Here is a 22,410-nt window from a genome sequence, read left to right on the forward strand (position 1 = left end):
TATATATATATATATATATATATTTTTTTTTTTATATAAATAAAGGTATTCAATTTTTAAAACTGTATGCCCAAGTACAAAAATGAATAATTTCTTTATTTAAAAGAATCTCAAGTTGAACTACATAGGAATTTTTAAATTTATCTAGGCTGCCTAGCCATAGACAAATATAAATACACAATGGTCTTTCATGCAAGTGTCCAAAACCAATAAAAAAACAATTACAAATGCCTGTGCAAGCCTATGGATGGGCTGGAGTGGCAAGCCAACAATGGATGCTATATGCAGGTGTAGCTTAAACCATACCTTTTCCTATGACTCATTAAATAAAGCATAATGAGTTGACCTATATGGACCAAAGGTAAATATTTACATGTAGTTTTGAGCAGTATAATTGTTAAAATATCTCGCTCTTCAAATATACAAACATAAGTCAAAAAGAAAAGGGTATTTGATTAGTGAATGGAAAGAGCCAAGGTAGCCAATAGGTAATGGTACTTGGTACTATTATTCTTTATTGGATAAATGTTAGAGGTAGGTACACCCTAGTATTGGGGGTGGCACCAGAGTTCAGCTCATTATATACAAATAGAAGAACAAACATTTACTTGCCTCATCTGTCATTACATAGGAAATTGCATCTATAGCCCTCCTGGGGCTGTAACAGGTTGAAACTGCCACTTGTCCAAGAGAACCTTCAATGTGAACCACTAAAATAGAAACAATGGGAAAAAAAATTAGGTCCTAGACAAACATTTACTGTATATTCAAAAACATGTTTATTTCAGCTATTCGGACATGTGTAAATGGAGTAAAGCCAACTAGGAAATTTTTGGTGTGGCTCAGATCATTTAGGAGTCTAGCGGTCTAATTAGGTCCAGATTTCCATGCAAAATGTGGTACAATTTTTTGCATGGAAATTTTACATAGTATACCTATAATTGTTCAGCATAACTCATCGAAATATGTCCATAGTTATTAAATTTAATAAACTTTAAAAAACCCACAAAAATCTGTTAAATAGTTAAACATGTAAAATAACTGTACAGTAGCATGTATATTATATATTACAAATATATACTGAAGATTTCCTTGTATTGGATTCAATACAGCTATCTTGTATTGAATCCAATACAAAATTATTAGAATTTCCCGCCACACCGACGCATGTACCGATGTCCCCGGGAAACCCCGTAGGTCGAATCTGCACTTCGCGGCTGGAGATCGGAGGAGCAGGACAAGTCCCCAGGACCTGCGGGGACCAGCAGGACGCTGGGAGACAGCGACGGAACAAAGTAAGTGTTTTTTTTTTTTTTAGGTTAAAGCTACCCTGAGTGTGACTCAGGATTACCGCTATTTGCAGGTAAAATCCATTTTGCATAACCGCTAGGGAGTTAAGCTAAATTTAAAGTTCAGGGGGGAAAAAGAGCTGAAAAAAAGGGCTGTGTTTGTAGTCCAATACATAAAAAGCAGTTGTCCTTTACAGATGATAGCTGACAAGCCTGATAACATTGGAATTTAGTACATGGAGAATAGAAGGCAGAACAGAACTGGTATGTAGCAATATGTTGCTCTTTTGATATTGGGTTTAGATGCACATTATGATTTAAACACCTGTTATACATTAACTACACACAGTACAAAACTTTCATTTCTGGTCTATTGTGCTACAGAGAGCCAAGACTACAAAGATCTAAACTCACAATTGTGAAAATCACCAGCAGCCTCTACATAGATTGACTGCAAAGAAACATTTACTAAAATTCATAGCAAGTTACTAATATTACTTACTAATATTCATTAGCAAGTAAATTGAATAGAATGCATAATTCAAGTTAAGTCAAAGTTTGAGATGTATATAACCACCATACCAGATTCGTATGTCTCTGCTTTCTGTATATAGGGAGTGACAAGTTTAGGAGGTTCCTTCTTTTTTCGTTCACCCAGAAGTTCTTCCTCAGCCAACCGCCGCTCCAGCCTCTCGTAGTACGTCTGCACGTATTTAGAATATTTAGGACGTTTTTATATGATAAAAAAATAAAATCACTTGTATTTCACTATGTAGGCCTTTCTGTCCTATGGTGACAACACTTACCTATTGCTATGTTCCCTGTAGAGTAGAACATGAAACATTAGGACTACAGATTTCTATTTCCATTAAATAGGGTTTGTAATTGAGAAGGAAACTTTGCAATCTTTATAACATGGTTTGAGACTTAAGTGGAGCACAAGAGCGCTTTGAATACTTTTCTTGAGAAAAGGAGTTTAGATTTTTCTGTTCAGAGCACATCAACTTATTAGTATTTAGCCAGGCAGTACAGATAAGTCCTGTTGTAATGGTAGTTTAATTATTCTTGAGGTTCAGATTCTGTTACCTTGGGGTTACTTGCTGGAAAGACAACCTCATCACATATATTTCCTATAGCAACATTTCTTTTATTAGTACACCAGAACATTAATTGGTCAAGTATAGGTTGCAAGTACCTTACATCATTAATGGTTGGACACCACATTATTACAATAAGCATTTACTCCTATAAAGTCCATGTGACAAAGAACTATACAAAGCATTCTCCTTGGCTCTGGTACCTAGAAAAGCCTTGCAATTCCCAATGGTAAAACTAGTTCTAGCAAACAATCTAAAATATTTGGCGTTTTAGATGCTTTTTAGGAATAACCAATAAAAGGTCTGCTGCCAACACAAGTTGTATATTTTGCCATTATCAGTATAAAACTATGGAAGTATTTTCCTCAAAGCACACCGAGTATATTGGACTGTCCCCATTCCAGGTTACCTTAACACAAATTTGGATTGTTGTGCTCACACAGAAAAAAAAAAATATTTCTTGAAACATTCCTAACCTTCCAGAGAACCCTTGCCAAACTCATCCAAAAACAATTTCCCAGCTTATTTCTCCTGGTACTATGAAACTGCCACAGAAGTATTTTACATCACGCCTACTTCCATTTATCTCTGCAGATCTCATTGCAAAACTTTATGCTATGTATAAGTGAAAAATGTTGTTTGTTGCATAGCATTTGATGTCATTATACCAAATCAAACATTCCCGCTAACTAGTAGGTTGAAGGCAATTTAAAATTTAAACCAATAATTGATCAGAACCGTTAAATAGATTTTACAGAAACCAACTCAATGTTATATATTCTGGGCAACATTGCATTGCACCTGAGCACATTAATGCTAAGTTTCTGTTCCATCTGCCAGGATGTAGGCAGGGGTTTGATTCCCAGCAAGGACTTTGCCTGTTCTCCCCATGTTTGCATGGGTTTCTTCTGAAACACCAGTTTCCCCCAGGCCTCCAAAAACAAGCAGCCTTATTAAATTGGCTCCCCCATAACTGGTCCTTGGTATATATGGAAATTAAGCAGCACAAGCTTCTGGGTGAAATATGGATAGGTGTTAATAAGACTAAGGAATTACAAAAACTTTTTGCTGTCAGCTGTACCTGGTAGTAATAGTCATCAAGATGTGGGTTTTCACTTTGAAGCTGGATCATTTGCAGTTTGATCACCCATTCCTTCTCTTTATGGGACATCAAACTGGCATAGGGATCAGATCTGCTATCCCATTGCTTACGGTTAGAGCTGGTGTAAAAGAAAAACAAATATAGCTGGAGTCTCATGATTGGATAAATTAGGTCATCACACAGAACATTTACTGTTAATTTAGAGACCATAGTAGCAATGCATAAATGGCTGTACTTAAAAAGACCGCTCCACCAACCCACCTAATAGCATGGTGCACACAAGTTATGGATGCAGCTTGTTCTGGGTTCCATCAAACTCCCAGCAATCAAAATCTCAAACTGCTCACTGTTGACCAGTCTTCCATTATCCTTTTATTTATCACAAGCTTATCACAAGCAAAGACAAGCCACAGAAGAACAATGTTGACCTCAAAGGGTCCGATTTTGAAAATAGAGGGGCTTACTTTTTTTTTTTTTCCACCCACCGAGTACCAATGTAAGACAATCCTCAAACATGTTAATTAAAGCATTTGTTACAATTTTTCCTTGCATATTCATGGACCTCCAGTGTAATGTAATCCAGTTTTTGTTTTGGATTTGTGATTAAAAGTTGTAAATATTAGCTTGCACACATTGAGATTGATAGTACCAACTGACCTGTAACAAAAATCTAATTTGATTCAAAGCATTTGGGATGCCAACAAGCTAAATTCCAATGTAATTTAAGCCACCATTGGCTTTTTTTTTTTTTTAACTAAGATTTTCTGTTAGAACAGTGGTAGCCAACTTTTTCTTACCTACGGACCACTAAATGCACAGAATCTGGACTGCATGTGTGCGGCGAGCAGTTTGGCACTCAAAGGGGAAGAAACTTTCCCCCAGAGTGACGTCATGATGCCAGAACCCGCCCACCTCCCATCGCAAGTCTGTGCCTGTGACGGGAGAGTGGGCAGGTTGTGTCTATATGGGGAATATGGTCCGCGGCTCTGACCGGTGCGGCCCCCAGCGGGGTCCTTTCCCCTGACCCTGCTGGAGGGTGCATCAGCCAGAGCCACAGACTGCTAAAATTTTCTTGCGGACCACCGGTTGGCGACCGTTGCCTTGGAACACTTTTCCCACATCATCCCAAGCCATTTAATTACATTATTTACCTTCTTGTAGAAAAAAAAACCCCAGAAAATACACACCACACAAAAAACATTAGTCTTACCTTTGCGTGCGTTGTCGTTGACTAAGAATTCTGCGATGTTGAGGATGCAGTTGTGTTACATGCCCAGGAACCCTTAGAAATGATGCATTACAATTAATCAAACACTCAAGTGTAAAAGAACTCCATCAAAGCATATCCAGTTCCCAAAAACATCCTTTTCAAATCTAAAAATGAACACACAATATAACTTAAAATGATCTGTGTTTCAGTGAGTAGTGTTTGTTGACCTTTTTAACACAGGGGAACCCTTGCAATAACTTTCAGCCTTCAGGGAACCCCTACTTTATTTACTATATCCACATTGCACTAGCCTGGGGGTCAGTAGGAAGAATGTGTCCTACATGCCACCCTTACAGATTGCCAAAAAGATCATTGGTATCTAATAAATTGACCTGCAAGTCACTGACTTTTCATTGCTCAAGGAAGGAACCCCAAGCAACCTCTGGAGAAACCCTAGGTGTTCCACAAAAACCTGGTGTAGAGGTTTTTCCAGAAAGTAATTGAAAATGGAAGGCCCAAAACTGAAACACCTTCACCTGAGGCTCTAGCACAGTCAGAGGAATTCAATCTATCAAATGCATACAAGTGGTTTATTGACTGTTTTCCTACAATGCAGAGTTTTTTGGGGTAATAAAGAGAATCTTAGGCAGTTTACTTGATGGGGAAAAAAAAAAAAAAACAAGAAAACTTTTACAAATTTTTAAAAAGTCCTGCCTATATTGTGGTGCCAGAAGGTCATTTAAGGCAATTGGTATTTTTTTTTTTAACCTGGCCTTTATCAAGAATTCCAGAATTTTTAGAACTGCACCCAATGCTATGATCTCTTCAACCATACCCCTCAGCATTGATAGCTACCCTAAAGCCCTCAGGCCACTGACGACCACAATATCACATTTAGGATGCTACAAAATTGAAGTTTCTATGAAAAGGGCTGGAAGTAAAATGTGCTCCATCCAGTGTCAACAATGGTAAAAAATAAAAAAAATTAACAGTGTTGAAAATTCAGCCTCCGTTACCTGCCTAATAATGTTCCAATACTCTAAATCAGGGGTGCACACACTTTTTTTGCTTGCGAGCTACTTTTAAAATGACCAAGTCAAAATGATCTACCAACAATAAAAACTTGGACTTAACTCCTGTGCACAATAGAGTTAATTTTAAAAGGCAGTGCTCCGCAATCTACTCGCTATGCCATCTACGGGTAGATTGTGATCCACCTGTTGGGCACCCCTGCTCTTAAAAAAATCGTATAACCGGTAGACAAGTGTTAGAAGGTACAAGGCTAGTAAAAAAAAAAAAAAAAAAAAAAAAAAAAAAAAGGAAACAGTCCTTCCTGCTGACCACATGGTACTCTTAAATTTTATTGTATTTTGCAACTCAGCATCAACTGTATAAGTAAATAATTTGATATTTTACCAAAAATGAATAGGAGATTAACAGCTGAAACACTGCTGCACCGTGTACAACTGTTGAGCCTATGCAGATATTGCACAGGTGAATGATTGTTCTTCTAACCCGATATATTCACCTGGTTCTTTAGACCTTTGCACATGATCACTGCTTCTTATCACAACTGATAACCAAATCAGTTCAATTGCTACCAAACACTTGGTTCTGTATGAATTGAAAACTTACTTAAACCTCTGAAGTGTGTTGCCTAGGGGACTAAAAAAAGGAGACATGCTGGGACTGGGAGACATTGGACCAAACTGCATTCTGACCATCTTCGGGGTCATTGGCCTCACAGGGGTGCTGATGTTAGGAGACATTGGCCTGAAGGGAGTCTGGGACATAAAGCCTGGAGACTGAAGGAAAAATAGTCAAAATAAATAGCAAAATTAAATTATACAGTACAAAAGCCTTCAAGCTTTCTTCCCTAAAATGAAGTGTCCCTTTAAGTGGTCCACGCATTATGAATATGTAAGGTTAATAAGAGGGGGTCTTAACTGTGGACCCTAAATAACTGAAGGATGGAAGATATTGTTCTACAGTACAGGACTCCATGCATATGATACATGACAGCTTCTGTTGATACCCCTACAAACACTTGTGCACTACAGACTGTTTGGGTCCAAGGGCTACATTGGTATAAAGGGAGCTCCAGGGATTTAAAGCATACCTGCATGAGATAAAATATGGGGTTTCAATTGCTAAATTACATTACTACATTAAGTTAATGACCTGAAAAAAAGTAAACCAAGCTAGGGAAATCAGAAGGCCTTAAAAACTGGAGCCCGTGGTTTAATTCCGTAGCCGGACAAGTTGTATCTTCAAATGGTGAATGTGCAGATTGGTAGTAGCCTATAAAGGAGCCTGCAAATTATCTGACCCCATTCTATACTTCTAGAAATGCTTTACATGGCCCTAAATCAGATAAGTGGATTCATGCAATGAACATGCATCCGTTTATATATCAGCAAGTACAGCAAATTGTAATCACATATTCATTACCTGATTAGGGCTGAATGGCGGAGCCGCTCTTCTAGGAGGTGTGAACGGAAATGGTGGGCGCATGCCACGGGGTATCAGTGGAGATTGCTGGAACCAACATGAGCTTGTTACTTAAATATGGAAAGTTTACCAAATTCAAAATATTAGGTTTCAATAACTTACTACAGAAATACAAAGATCATCTTACAAATAATTACCTAATGGAAATTATGTTTCTGTTTTCTTTATATATTCTGAAAAATTGCTGCATATGTACTTCTCATTCTGGTGTTGAGCTGCAAGAGCACAACAGAATAGCAAGGATAACCACTTGTCCTCTGTACTTTTAGACCCAAATGTCACAGCAGATTTTTGTTGGTTAGGACCGAGATCAAACTTTTAGCTTCTCTGTCTACAGACGATTCTATCCAGCTATTCATGTAGTCTAGTTGTGCCGTAAGCAGGGCTTTACAAAATCCATATTAAAACCAAAATGTGATCTCCACATCCTGCATGCTTTATCTGCATTAGTAAAAGCCCTAAATGTGTATTAGGTAGAGACTAAAAAGTATCAAAACTTATCACAACCTAAGAACGCCTAAGCAATTACTAACTAGTCTAGTCAGGTCTTAGTTCAGAGTTATTAGTAAAGTACAAAAACCATTTCAGAATTTACCTGCCTATTGAAGCGTTGTCGGAACGGCTTGGGAGACATTCTACCCATCTCAGGACCCCTCAGCCTCATGTACCCACGTTGTATGGGGGAGCCCAGGAATTCCAAATTGGCTGGTGGGAAATATGGTGCCTTGTTCATCACTCTCAGAATGGCCTTATCCTAGATTACATGCCACAGTATTAATATTTATTTTAGAATGTTACCAAGGATTTCAACTGCCAAGTTGTCTCCCGGCTATGCTTGCTCCTGTCTCGTCCTCCATAGTTTATTTTCAATAATGCAGAGTAATAAAACATCTTGCCATTGGTTCCAAAATTGGGTCTTACAGATAAGACAGCTGGAGGTTAGTTTTTAAATATATACAACAAGGCAGAAAGAGAGAAATTCAGTGTAACAGAAAAGATTTAACACATAGTATGAACACATTATGCCCTTTTCTTTAGCCCAGGTCAAGATTTTAATGTTAAGGCTCCAAGGCTAATTTAGCTTCAATTTTTGTGTTATAGCTTTGCAGATATAAGGACAATTAAATATATGTATATTTAAAATATTTTAAGAAACAATGAAAGCCATTGACCTCAACATTTTGCCCTGACTAGGTCTAGAGTCCCTTCCATCAAGTTCTAGTTTGTGAAGAGCTCGATGTTTCAGTTTAAGCTGTACCTCCAGTATTTGTCCAGCAGAAGTTGGAACTATTTTCGGGGAGCTTTCCCAAGTACCTGAATCCATTCCAGTCTGGAAGAAAAGGATAATTATCATAGAGTTTTCACAAATATGTTCATTACAAACCTGAAAAATTCAAACTGTATAATGTAGTTACAAGTTAGTAAAGCCTACATTTCCATTACCACCCAGTCTTTGCATTATTCAGGACTTTTCCACTGTGAGAAAAAAAGTCTTGGGTTGTCAAAGGACCAGTTCCAACAAAAAATAAAAATAGCTTTAAGAAAAAATGTAGTGGGAAACCCAACTTGAAGAGATTGTGTCAAGGTTATCTTTACAAGGAAAATGCAACAATTCAATTTAACTTCATATCATTTACTTAATTCTTATAGGTGTCTGCAAATGATCTTTACTAAGGTTGCCTTTGCTTATGCATGTTTTCCCCCCCATTGGACACTAAAGTTTGAATTGGCCTAAACTTAGTCTAGCATCAATCACACAAAAATAAAAAAAGAAATAGAAATTACCAAATCATAGCTTGAATCAAACTCCATCCAGGAAGAGCTAATTCCACTGTCGACAACTGCACTATCCACACTCTGAAAAGACAGAAGGAGAATATTCCAGTGCACTTTAGTAATTAAGGTTATTTCTGGCCCATTTGAACTCTCTGTAATACCACATCAGTGCCAGATTTCCCACAAGTTCACCTGGGCCTTGAGCATTAGGAGTGGCATTTAGGCCAATGGTGTCCCAGACAATTTGAAAATGTTGGGCAGAATCTGCCGAGGATATCATCTGCCAGCAATCTAATCTGATCGGCCTGTGCTCTCCCTATTTTCGCATGACTGGGATCAATGCTCACTAAACACTGACTCTATGGAACTGTTGGCTGTCCACTTTAAGGATAGTGGGAACAGAAGTTATGTGGTTGAAGGGAGGGCAGATATTAGATGTACACATTTGGGTGTAAACTTAAAGGTAAGTGCCCTGTGTGCAGAGGGGAGAGGAAGAATTCGTGCAGAGGGGAGAGGAGAATATACCAAGGAAGTAGAAGAACACTGGGAGATAAAGGAGAAGTGGTAAGGGCAGGGGGAGTGTAGAAAGACAGAATATTATTATTAACTAGTATTTAAATAACGCCGACATATTACACAGCGCTGTACAAAGTCTGTAGTCTCGTGACCAGCTGTCCCTCAAAAAGGGCTCACAATCTAACGCCCCTAGCAAGTCATTACCACAATCTTAGGTTAACTCGGGTTAGCCAATTAACCTAACCGCATGTTTTTGGAATGTGGGAGGAAACCAGAGTACCCGAAGGAAACCCATGCAAACTCTATGCAGATAATGCTTGTACATAATTCAAACCTGGAACCTAGCACTGCAAAGGCCAGAGTGCTAACCACTGAGCCATCGCGCTGTCCCGAATATTAGTAAAGAGGAAAGGCAGTTATATTAAACTGAAGATAGACTAGAAGGTGTAATACAGGGGGGTTGACTAGGTTGGTGTATCAAAATGGGTAGACAAGGGAATAAAATACAAATGGTGTAAAATGGGGTGAAGGGAAGTATAAGCTAGGTGTAATAAAAGACGATATATTAGGGGGTATGATAGTAAAGTGAGCAGTCTAGCAGAGCGTAATAGTATGGATGGGTATGAATGAAACCTGTTACCTCTAAAGCTGGCTGGCCATGAATAGCCTTCATCACTGCTGGATCACCCAAGTCAGATTCATCTATTCTTGTACTTTCTGGCCGGGCCTCCACTTCTACAGAAAGGTCAACGTCTTTCAGGGATTCTGAGATAACTTCCACCTCTTGATTTGAGGTCTCTCCTTCCATTTCTTTTACCCCATCTGACTGTTTTTCAGAAGGATTTTGGTCTTGATAAATCAGCTCAGGTTTTTGATTTGATGTTTTACTTTGGCTCTCTTCTTTAGCAGTTTCCTCTTCAGAATCTTCATGATCTAGAACAAGTTTATCTAGTTAGTTTTCTGCAAATTGCAGCAGATTTTCTAAATGAGGAAAGACTTGGAAGTCATTGTTTTAGTCAAATGGTGGGAAATTATTTTGCATGGAGCCAGGTTGGTTAAGGGCTTCTATTAGGTTTTTATTGCTTAAAAGTTGGGTATAGGAGATACTGGACCCAGGGATAATGGAGATCCATAACACATATCATTGGCTCCATTTAGGCAGCCACCCTTAGTAAAAGGAACAATAACACCCCACAGTTGTCCTTAGGCTACATACACGCGTAAGATTCCGATCCGATAATTGCCTCAGGGTGTCTGGCCTGTGTACAGCGCTCAACATTTAGACATCGTCCTGGCAGATCAACGGACAGCGAATGAGGAACGATCACAATGAAAGTATAGGGAAGAGAGTGCAGGGTTCCGGCTCAGTCTTTCTCCCCCCTCCATAGAGCAGAACTGTGCTGTACGTACAGTGCTCGTTCATGAATTGAGCAGTCTTTTGTCGTTGGAAAGAATCGTGAAAGATCCTTTCCAATGAAAATTATTGCATGTGTTTAAGTAGCCTTAGTAAATTAACATTTACTTTGGAGACTTAACAAGATGACATTAAACAAAACTATCTTTCTCCTCCCCCATCTCGTCTTTTTCACGAATTAAACCCCTTAGCATTTTCTCCCAAAAAGACTTTGAAAAATAAAAACTATGCTTACATATTGATGGCTAATAGCCGGAATTGAAAAGGTACAACTCAAATACTGTTCCATTCTGAACATATATCATGACATATATATGTCATGTCAGGTGCTCATTTATCCTTCCCTGCCATCCTGAATTCTATGCTGGTAATTCCAGTACAAGATTCATAGCCAAAACAGTTACCCTGTTCTTTGCATTGAAAATTCCTGGCCAGAGTATGGTTTAGAATTAATGAGAAGTATGAGAATTACTGGCTTTAGCTTTGAACTCTCTGCAAATTGTCAACTTCATTACTTTCCTCAGCATAGGTTTTTATTGTAGTGTCCCTATTATTGATCACAAGTAGTGATAGGACAACTTTTATTGGTGACTGTAGCTTCCTATCCTGGTACCATACATATCCCCCTTTCATGCATTTTATTCCCCCTCTGAAAGTCCAAATCGTTCAGCGGTCATTAATACAGCATGTTACAGAAAGTTAGTAATTGCAACCCCCATATTGTTGAAAGACTTCAACACAGAGATAAGGAAATGAAATACACAGTAATATAATTGATGGGTTTCTATGGAAAAAGAAAGCTTTCCAAAATTGAAGTCATCAGTTTTCTCTTTAAATAGATACCAAATCATACCTAATCCAAACGTCACTTCATTGTATAGATCAATTTCATCATCTTCTTCTGCCATTTCTTCCAGCATTGCACTTTCTTCTGCCAGATAAAGGTCCTCTGGCAGCTATACAATGGAAAAAGCATAATGGGCACCAATTAGACACTCTTCCATGTTATTGTGAATTGTTAAAGTCTGATTTTTAATGCTTACAAGCAAATTTTTCCCTAAATACACTGAGATTACCTGGGTTGACTATTTGGTTTGTAGATTTTAAGTCACCACAAAAGCCGTACCTTTGTCCCCTTTTTTTACTTGTAAGTAAAAGATCATTTCTTGTCCAGACCAAGGACTGATTTTAAGGACATTACCTACTCTCTGCAGCCCTGAATTCTAGGTCAGTGCTATATTATGGGAACTAAATATATAACCAAGCAGTTTTGTAATAAAGCCACAAATGGACAAATCAACAGAAGTGCCTAAATGAGAAAATGTTCATTGATGACATTCATAGCCATGTGCTTTAGTTATTCTCGGTCCCTACAGTCTGAATAGGGAAGAAAAAAAAAAATACATGGTCATTTGAATTTATGAAGGTTTTTAATTCGTATTTTTACGAGTATTCCCTTCAAGAAATGAACCACAAGTAAAGTTATATTTTCCCAACATGAACAGCTGTGCTATACAACTATCAATAAAGGCAACTGCTACATAGCAGCTGTTAAAGCAACTCCGTCCCCGTAAAAAGAAATAGAATATACAACAGTAATATACATTATAAAGAGTGGTCTGCAGTATTGAAAGCCCAAACCCTGTTGATTAAGGCAGCTAAAACCATTCCAGAAGCCTCAAAGAAAAAAAAAAAAAATGTGCAGTCTTGCATTGGATATCTTTAGACAGCAGCCATAGCCTCTCCTCTAAGATTGCCACCTGCTAATAGGTTTGCTGGTAACGCTTATTTGTGTTGTGTTCCACCTGTCCAAGAACCCTCTGCTTCCTACATTTAAGAATGTTCAAATTACTAATCCCCGGCTTCATGCTATGGCTCCATCCACAGAACCCTTTGTCATTGTGTCCAGCAGTTATGTAGGAGCTGACAGATGGAGCCACAACACAGACATTGTATAGGAATGCTTGCTGAGCAGCCAAAGATCTCCAACATTGTGTAAAACAGATCCCCTGGCCACCATAGCCAAATTGTATAAAGAAATATAGAAACCCTTTATTGCAGGGTGCTTTTTTTTCTAACAGTGGTCACCAATCTTTTGGAGCTCACGGACCACTAAATTCACGGACTCCGGACTGCACATGCATGGGGAGCTGTGTGTCACTCAAAATAGAAGAAATTTTCTCCAGAGTAACGTCATGATGCCAGAATCCAGGTAGGTTGTGTCGAGAGAAACAAACCACCCACCGCCCCAAGCCTGCAATTCATATGGAAGACAGCCTGCGGTTCGATCGGTGCTCACCCCAGCAGAGTCTGGACTGGCGCACCGGCCAAAGCCGCAGACCACCAAAAAAAAAAAAAAAGTTGTCGACCGCGGTTTTAAAATGTATATATAATTCTCTTATTGTACCCAAGGTGCCCGGGATATGTAATATATATGGTTTTCACAAAATAGAAAGCACCTTACAGAATACAAAATGCCATACTTACAATCTGTTCAGAGTTGAGACTCATGGTTCTTCTATTTCACCAAACTGAAAGTCCCGAGCTGATCTGTGGATTGAGAAAATCATTAAATTTTATGCTATACTTAGAATACAAAGTGCAAACGCTAAACTGTAGGTAGATAATATGTACAAATTAAAGAACATGTAAATCTTGTTTATTTTATTTAAGTCAGTGTTTCTCAAGGGGATGTCACCTCTGTTCCTTGGGGACCAGCCAGAAGGAAGGAGGTCACCTTTGTAAGAATACATATGGGCCCAAATGATGTTCCCACCATTCCTATTTGCTTAGTGATCATAATGTAGTGGGTGAAAGTCTGCCATTGACTGCAAGAAACATTGGCCAAAAATGAAAAAAAGAACTATTATTTATTTATTTATTTATTTTAAAAAGACTGATTTCCCATGTGGTATGGAAAGCACAACTGGCATGTCTATGCAAAGCCCTGATATGCCATCATTCAACAAATCCTGTGGATCTCAAAACCCAGGGAATCTTTACATGCCCATACCAACTGCCATTAAAAGTTTTGCTCTTCAATGCATGTCTGGCTAAATGGGGAGCCAAATCAATATATTGTTGCATGTGAAAAGGAGCAGAGCCTAGCTTCAAACAACCTGGATTTTGAAGTGACTTCGAGAGAGGAGGTAAGCCTGCAGCAATCAATGACTTGTTTGTTGGTCGCCCAAAAGTTACATGTATTTAATTTAAATACACATCAAATGTGTAATCAATTCATACACACAAACTTTTCTTTTTTTAAGAAACAAAAACTTTTAGCAATTAATTTAGCACTCTTATTTCACTACAAAGTCAACACTTTAATGAGCAAGGGATACTATCTGCACCAAGCATTTCAGCTTATGATGTTGTTGGCTGTGGTGATCTGCAGTAACACATGGCATCGGCTCCATTTTTCTAATAAAAACAGCACACATTAAGCATACTAAAATATCTATATGAAACATTTTATGACAGAAAGCCATTCCCCAAAGTCTACTAAGCATGTAACAATCACCTTTGCTTAGCCAATCTGCCTCAAGAACCAGTATGTGGTTCCTAGTTGAGGAATACCAGAAAACAAAGCCTCCTTTTAGAGGCCAAAACTGTTTAAAAATAAAATAAAGAGAAAGCGAGAGAACATCCCCTAGATATGCATTTGCCAGCATACTAAGCCATTTAAGTGACAGAACCAGATGCCTATTACTACAACAAAACATTATGAAACACAATGCACAGAGTATCAAAAACTAAAAATCACCCCACCACATATAAATCCAAAATAAATGCAGTGTGTTTACCTTCTGGGTGTTAAGTGTGGAATAAACTCTGGACAAAAACTTATAGATTCTGAGATCAATTACTTCCTCTGATACAGGTGTCTATAACCATACACCTGAACTACTCCACTTAACCCCATAGGGACCAAAATCTTGACATTTAAGATGGGAGTATACCTTCCATTTTTCTAAATTTGTACTTTTATGAGTTTTTAGAAATCAATGCTCATTATTAATGTATGCAGGTTTCAGCATGGAAATCCAGAGGTAATACATTATTCATATCACAGGTCTAACACAATTACTGTCAAAAGAAATGGTCACTGCATCATAGAGCTTGCTATCTACAGCTGAAGCTCATTTAGGCCCAGGACCAAAATCATAATAAAATCATCTGCACCAGAAGTATTTTGCCTGGTTATCCTATGAACAGTTCTTAATGGTTACACTCACTTGATTGATGAAGCATAGAGTAACACCACCTAACAAAGCAGTTCATTCTATATCACACGAAGGGATAGTATGTCCGGCAAGAGCAACATACTCTGTACTCACCAAAAATGTTCTTACTCTGAAAACAAATGCAAATGTCACATTCAAGGACTAATATGCTGCCATTTAGTTCATTTATGTTTCCGAGTTTAGATACAGATTTAGTTAAGATTTACTTAACAGTTGTCAGCAGTTTTCTTGCAAAAGAACTATGGAACTCCCTAAACAATGGAGATTGCTGTATGCATATATGAAAAATATGCATTGTGTTAAAATTTGTTTAGCAAAAACATAAAAAAATTGATACAAACTTGTTTAGAGCATCACTGAGGTTTACTGTAGAACTGGAGCTTTATTCATGTTTTTTTCTCTACTGCTTTGAAGTAGCCCTTAAACTAAATTTAAACCTGCCTGTGACCACTTCCTTATGCAGATAGACTTTTAGTAAAAACACATGCACATCTATAGTGTTAAGTCTAACTTAGCAAAACTTCCTACATTTTGTTGATAATTTGACAAATGTCCCCATGTGTTCATTTCTGAAACCTGGAGCAAGAGGACAGCTCAGATCAATAAATCCATTATCAAGCCATAAATGATGTTTTTGGAATGGATACTGTCTCTACAAGTTACTCTGCCTTATCTTCCTATTCTGCCCCCAGAATCAAATTAAACGCACAATCATCAAAGAACATGCAGTTTTAGAATTCAAAATGAATAAATGACACTAAAACAACCAAATCACTTTGACAACATCCATAAAAAAATCTTCCATAGAAGTGTGCAAATAGTTTAGGCAAAAGTTATTGGGGTTTATAGAACATTGACCATGCCCCTTTTCTTAGCAGATCACTCCTATATATGTTTTCTACACAATTGGACCTACCATTCCCAAACAAACCAGACATTCAGACACCCCTTGCTTAACCAGCTCTCTAAATATTGCATGTAAAGGGGATCACCTGTGTCGCTTCACTTTCTGGTCATTTAATGAACACACTTAAAGGGACAGTGGATCTAGCAAATGATTCAGATTAATTATTACTGTATTAGATGCTTTTTTATCTTTGCAACTCTAAGTGAAGTATTGCAAAGTAACATTATAATGAGATGTTACATTGGCAAGGGATAATGACCTCATTAGAGTAGACTCCTTGCATATTAGACAGTAAGAAGCACCACACTGTATGCAGATTTATTCTAGGATTATGTTTGACTTTTCTGGAAAATTGTATTGTGTGAATACATGTTTTAAAGAAACATGTTTTATAGAAATTCCCAGTGACTCATTTAAGTATAAGACAGTTATTTTTATCTGTAAATTTAAACTAGAGCAAAGTGGATAAACAAATCTGGATCGAATGAAGGAAAATTTTAAAATAGATAGGAAAGCTGCTTTTGCTGCAAATGTCACATTCCTAGCTTTCACTGGTTTCAGAAATTCTGAAATTGTTTATTTGGAACAAGCATGAAGCAAGTAAAGTTAGCTGAACATCTTCAGTGTTTCTAATGTTTTAATGTATAATAATATAATGTATACAGTAGGTAATTGTGTATTTAAAGTGGACTAAAGCTACACTTTAAAATTTTGCAACCAGGCAAGGCTTTATTGCAAAAAGCTTTGACCTCAGTTGTGCCCGTGATTTCTGCATACCCTGACCTCAGCCTTTACCTGACCTTGCCTTGCCAGCCTGTTCAGCTACCTCACCTTGACTCGCGGTGTTCCTGTCTGATAGCTATTCCAACAAAGAAGCCATCTGATCCCTGTCACCCCTGGTGGGATGTGCCTGGAAGTTGCAGTCTGGTGACCTCCTTGCAGAAAATTAGTTCAATGGCCACTAGGGTCACAGGCCCCTCTCCGTGCAGTGTGCACTCTTGAAGACCAGGGGTCACCTAGATTCCCCACCTCAGGTAATTCTGTGTACCTGCCTGAGAGGCGACAGAAGGATTTAGACACAATGCAGGCTTCCAAGAATGACTCACCACTGGATGAGCTCTACAAGCAAATCTCAGAGCCTATGATTTCTATACAAAAATATTAGAAAGGGTATTATCAGCTTGAGAATTGTATTCAATCTCTGACTAGCCCTCCAGCCTCTGCATCCAGTGCGCCACCATCATTGTTTCTTGCATCCAAGCCAAAGGTACCTCTGCCTGCACGCTTCTCTGGGGATAAAAATCAGTTTTGTGCCTTTTGAAGCTCATTTCCCCATTTGTTTAATTCTGCCAAGGTGGGCACAGTCATTTCCTTGTTTCAAGGGGAACCCTAAAATTAGACCCCCTGCTGAACAGCCGCTGCTAAATCGGCACTATGCCATCTTCCCCAGGCTCTTCAGCCATTAGAAAAATACAATGAAGATCTGGGTGTCTTTGTTCTCAGGGCACCACCCTCAGGTGAAGGGGCAAACCAAATGGACTAACCAGACCCTGGAACAGTACCTTAGATTCTTCTCTTCAGCATCCCAAGACGACTGGTCTTCTCTTTTTTCTATGGCTAGATGGGCCTACAATAATGCCGCTAATACTTCCCAGTCAGTATTCTTTGCCAACTATGATTTCTATCCAAAATCCATTCCCAACTGTCCTTCTCAAGCCATGGTACCTCAAGTGCAAGATATATTGAACTTTATTTAGTTGGGCCCTAAGTCTGTGAGACCCTTCCTGATTTAGGACATCATTAACAATGTAAGCTAAGTTAGGCTTTTCCTGCCAGAATTTCTGAAGGTTCATCCTGTCTACCATATTTCCTACTGGTCTCTCGGAATCCAGTTGGTCATAGGACCAATTATGCTGATCCTCCTCCTTCTATCCTGGTCAAGGAGATGAAGAATTTAAGGTTGAAGCTATTTTGGACTTCAAAGGAAGATCTGGCCAAATCCAGTATCTTGTCAATTAGAAAGATTTTGAGCTAGAGGAGAATCCATACAGGGATGTCCATGCCAAGAGGTTGCTTTCAGTGTTCGATTAGGCACTTTCTAAAAAGCCCAGTCCTAGGGGCATCTGGAGGCTGCCCACAGGGAAGGAAGAGGGCAATGTTACCATTCTAACTGCAGATCACCTTTTTAGCAAACTTCAATATCACCAGCCTCCCATTATCCATTAGGTTTTGACCTTTCTCAGCATCCCCTGCACAGAGTGAGGCTGTGCCCATTTTGAAGTATGTGCTGCAGCCAATAAGTACATGTTTTCTGAATTCAATCCTGTCCTGCTTTTGGCTGCCGAATATCTGCCCTTCCTAATTCCAGGCTCAAGTTGCTAGATCCTCATCGTGTATTCCACTATCCTCCAAATGTGTTCTCGGTTCTTCTTTTCAGGATTTTGACCTCAGTCTGCTTTCCCCTATCTCATCATGCTACTTGACCTTGCCTTGTCTGCTACCTGCCCTGAATTCAGCCTGGTTAACTACCTTGCCTTGACTCATTGCCCCTGATTCATCAAGCACCGGCTGGCAGTGAGGAGGCGAGTGTACGCGCACACTCGAGTCCGGACCGCGGTAAACCGCGATCGCTGGCCGCGCGTACTTTCGCGCTTCCAGCCAGCGCGGATTTTATTGATGAATCAGGGGCATTGTGTTTATGCCTGATAGCAATTCCTACACTAAAGCCATCCGTTGTCCGGTGGGGACCGGCTTGGGGCTGTGACCTGGTGACTGCCTTGCAGCAAAGTAGTCACTAGGACTGCTAACCCAACATAAAGATCGCTCAATGCAACTATCAGTACTGGAACATATTTGTTCAAGGACTCCATTAACTTCTAAATTGATTTCAGTACTATATAGTGAGCTTAACAAAGTGGGAAATCCTCATGGGCACATGTACATGCTCATAGAATGTTACTACTCTAGAGTCGGCATTTAAAGTCATGATGCGTTGGTACATGGTAACTTCAAAGTTGAAACATCTTCCGGGCCATGGCTCGGGGCTTTTTATTATTATTATTATTATTATTAATAATAAACAGGATTTATATAGAGCCAACATGTTACGCAGCGCTGTACATTAAATAGGGATTGCAAATGACAGACTAATACAGACAGTGATACAGGATCGCGCTTCCAGCGATCGCGGATTTCAATGATGAATCAGGGGCATAGTGTCATTTTGTTTAGCTTTTTGCTTCACATTACCAAATATAGCTCAATTTTCTATTAGTGGAAATTTAAACTGGGGGATTTCCAGGCTTAAGCTATACAGCTATGGGTCATAAGTCTAAATTGTTCCAATATAATAAAGTGTGGCTTTTGGTTTGCAAGCGTCATTGCATAATCCAAATGAAGTGTTGCAATAAAACAGTTTTAAGGCAATAGACCTCAGACCAAAGCTTAGGTTCAGTGGTGCATTACCACCAAATATGCAGTAGGGTACCAGGTTTTGAATGCAATGTAATGAAATACATTTATATGTATACACTGGAAAGCTTTCATATTAAAATATCGAAATGATTAACCAAAGGTCATTTGTGGACATTTGAGTTGTCCAAGTTTACTATTACAGCAGTGACAAAAATAACTTCATGAGCAACTAAATATCAATCATTATGTGAACAGAAGTTGTTGAGAATGCAAAGGATAGCAATATCTCAAGGTAAAGTGCAGACAAAACAGTACCAGTACCCAAGGCCGGCAGTTCACTCCCTTTTCTTATCAGGGTCCCCGTTGTCTACTTTGAAAGAGGTAGGAAATGTTCTCTTCACTACAGAAATCATGCAAGGGACAGTGCATGTTAAATGTTTAACCCTAATTATTAATGGATCTGGATAGAATAAAATTACTCCATACCTGTAAGACTTTATTCATGGGATTTCTCTTGTGAAGTTTTATCACATTATGTGTTTTAGGCTACGTACACACATGCAATAATTATCGTTGGAAACAAACGACTAATGACCAATCGTCCGATAATTGTTAACAAAAAAAGTGCACAACGACACCAATGAACGAGGAATGTCGCTGGAAACGAACGACCATCCCAGTGGATCTGATTGGGCGACCTGCAGTATCTATTGTATGTACGGTCGTTCAATGATCAAGAATTGTTCTGTGATACACTTTCTCCTGTACACATCACTTCCTGCATCGTTCAAATGATCGTATCTAGTGTGTGTACATTATTGGTGGATTATACATTATTGTATCCATACAGCATGTACAGAATCGTGCACAATACTATCGTTCAAAATATTCATGAATAATCATTGATCGGTCGCTAATTGTTAATTTTCTAACGACAATTATTGCTTGTGTGTACGTAGCCTTAAAACAAAGTATTATCATGCATTAAAGCGAGCTGCGTTAGGCAGACCATATATTTTGAACAAGCTTCAAGCACAGCTAAATGCACGTAAAAAAACAGCTGCGACCCTTCCTGTAAATTCAGCCCACCACAAGGCACAGCATAGTCAGTGTGGTATACTGCAGTATGCGTGTGTTGCTAATTACAATAATAGTATTTGGCAGCACACATTGCCATCGTTGCCAAAAATACAATAACTTTTATATGTTGATGTAACCAAAGATAATTGTAATTATATTAAATCTGCACTTTAGACTAGGTTCAAACCAGTGGGTAAAAAACACTAGGCATTTGAAGATGCTTGTACAGGTGTTTGCTTGTAGTGCATTTTTCCCCTAACTTTATAGAATGGTTACCTGTGCTGGGATGCTGCATGTCGTATCTGAAAAACGGTGCAGCAAGTGGTGTCCAAAAAAAAAGAAAATTTAACAAACTTTATATCAATATAATTCGGTTTTAGGGCTTGGCTAAATGCTGTTAACAGTCTGAACTAGTCTGAACTACCTACATTACAGGGTTACATAGGAAGTCAGATTGTTCAACCGCTAGGGAAATATAGAGATACCAGATATAAAACCCTATAGACATAGTTGGTCCAGAGGAAGGCATATAAACCCTGGTACAATTTGCTGCAACAATATTCCTTCCTGATTCTATGAGGCAATCGGATGTTCCCTGGATCAACAGTCACTGTTATCTTTACTTTAAAGCTTTATTACCCACTTATATTCTGTGCTTCTAGAAATACATTCAATTTTCTCCTAAAGCAATCTATAGTAGTTGCTGAAACTACTTCCTAAGGGAGCCAATTCCACATTTTACAGACCTTACAGTGAAGAATCCCTTCCTTATCCGCAGGATTATGTTTTGTGTTGGGGTGCAGGCCTCAACCCAAACATTAGCTAATTCCAGGGTTAAATGCTTATCCTCAAATGCAAAGAATGGATGCACAGGTAACGAGTTACCTCTAGAATCATGATTGGTTCTTAACCCTGCTGTTTTCATTGCATATTTAAAAAAACATGTGCTGCAATGTACAGTAGGTGTTGCTTTTAAATGCGCTGCCTAGTGTATCACATCACACACAAATATGGTGATTCCTGCACTTTTAAAAATATTGCATGGAACAAAGCAATGTAGTTTTTTTCATGCAATGCTAGAAAATATTTGGGGTGCGATAAGAATGAATGGCATCCCACTGCACCAATGCATGTGCATTATAATAACAATCATGGGAATGAACACTTTGTTAGGGTTTAGGGTATGCTTCCAGATAGTACTGGCTAGGGTTAATGAAGGTGGACGCCTGCATTGCAACGCAAAACTCAACCTTAGTATGTTTAGACCTTTAGGGCCATTTTAAACTCCCGGTGAGCTGCAGCTTTTGTTACGGGCTCAACATAGTGGTCCCAAGCATTCCCATTTAGGTAAATAGGAGAAGTTGTGAATAATTTTTCATGTGGGTGTGGTAGATAATGATGCATTTTTCTAAACCAACAAATCACTTTTGGCAGCATGGTTTTTCTTTGAAGAATTTCACCGTAGCTGAATCTACGGCCACTAGCAAATGTGGGTGCCCGAAGTGGGGTTTACCTCTCTAAACTTCACAGCAGAAGATTGCTGTGCATCCAGGAGCAGAAAACCGCACGGTCTAAAAAGGGTCCTTAGAATGTGAAAGTGTTGTCAGTTTTTTTGTGTTCCACCAATTAATTTATTACTATTATTACACAGTATTTATTTAGCCCCGACATATTACGCAGTGTTGCACAAAGTCTATAGTCATGTCACCACCTGTCCCTCAAAGGAGCTTACAATCTAATGTCTCTACCTACCTAAAAAATGTCAGGAAAAAAAAAAGTGAATGAAAACCTATATGAAAACCCCCGCGAAAACCTATATGAAAACCCCCGCGATCCCATAAGCAGGCTGG

General features: G+C 38.7%; 1 protein-coding gene across 1 annotated transcript in view; it reads right to left on the bottom strand.

Annotated features, from left to right (window-relative positions):
- Nucleotides 1–13,470, bottom strand: part of LOC140336714 (protein PAT1 homolog 2-like) — a 19,050-nt gene extending 5,580 nt beyond the window's left edge. The window contains exons 1-12 of the mRNA XM_072420052.1: nucleotides 13,403–13,470; nucleotides 11,769–11,871; nucleotides 10,142–10,434; nucleotides 8,995–9,066; nucleotides 8,468–8,539; nucleotides 7,805–7,963; nucleotides 7,150–7,236; nucleotides 6,334–6,503; nucleotides 4,699–4,770; nucleotides 3,468–3,606; nucleotides 1,872–1,992; nucleotides 609–710 (exon numbers count right to left, since the gene is read on the bottom strand). Of these exons, the coding sequence (XP_072276153.1) occupies nucleotides 609–710; nucleotides 1,872–1,992; nucleotides 3,468–3,606; nucleotides 4,699–4,770; nucleotides 6,334–6,503; nucleotides 7,150–7,236; nucleotides 7,805–7,963; nucleotides 8,468–8,539; nucleotides 8,995–9,066; nucleotides 10,142–10,434; nucleotides 11,769–11,871; nucleotides 13,403–13,426 (1,414 nt within the window). The 5' untranslated portion in view covers nucleotides 13,427–13,470. The remainder of the gene's footprint in view (nucleotides 1–608; nucleotides 711–1,871; nucleotides 1,993–3,467; nucleotides 3,607–4,698; nucleotides 4,771–6,333; nucleotides 6,504–7,149; nucleotides 7,237–7,804; nucleotides 7,964–8,467; nucleotides 8,540–8,994; nucleotides 9,067–10,141; nucleotides 10,435–11,768; nucleotides 11,872–13,402) is intronic.
- Nucleotides 13,471–22,410: the final 8,940 nt, after the last annotated feature.

The sequence above is a fragment of the Pyxicephalus adspersus genome, chromosome 1 (assembly GCF_032062135.1).
Source record: "Pyxicephalus adspersus chromosome 1, UCB_Pads_2.0, whole genome shotgun sequence".
NCBI classification, from domain to species: Eukaryota; Metazoa; Chordata; class Amphibia; order Anura; family Pyxicephalidae; genus Pyxicephalus; species Pyxicephalus adspersus.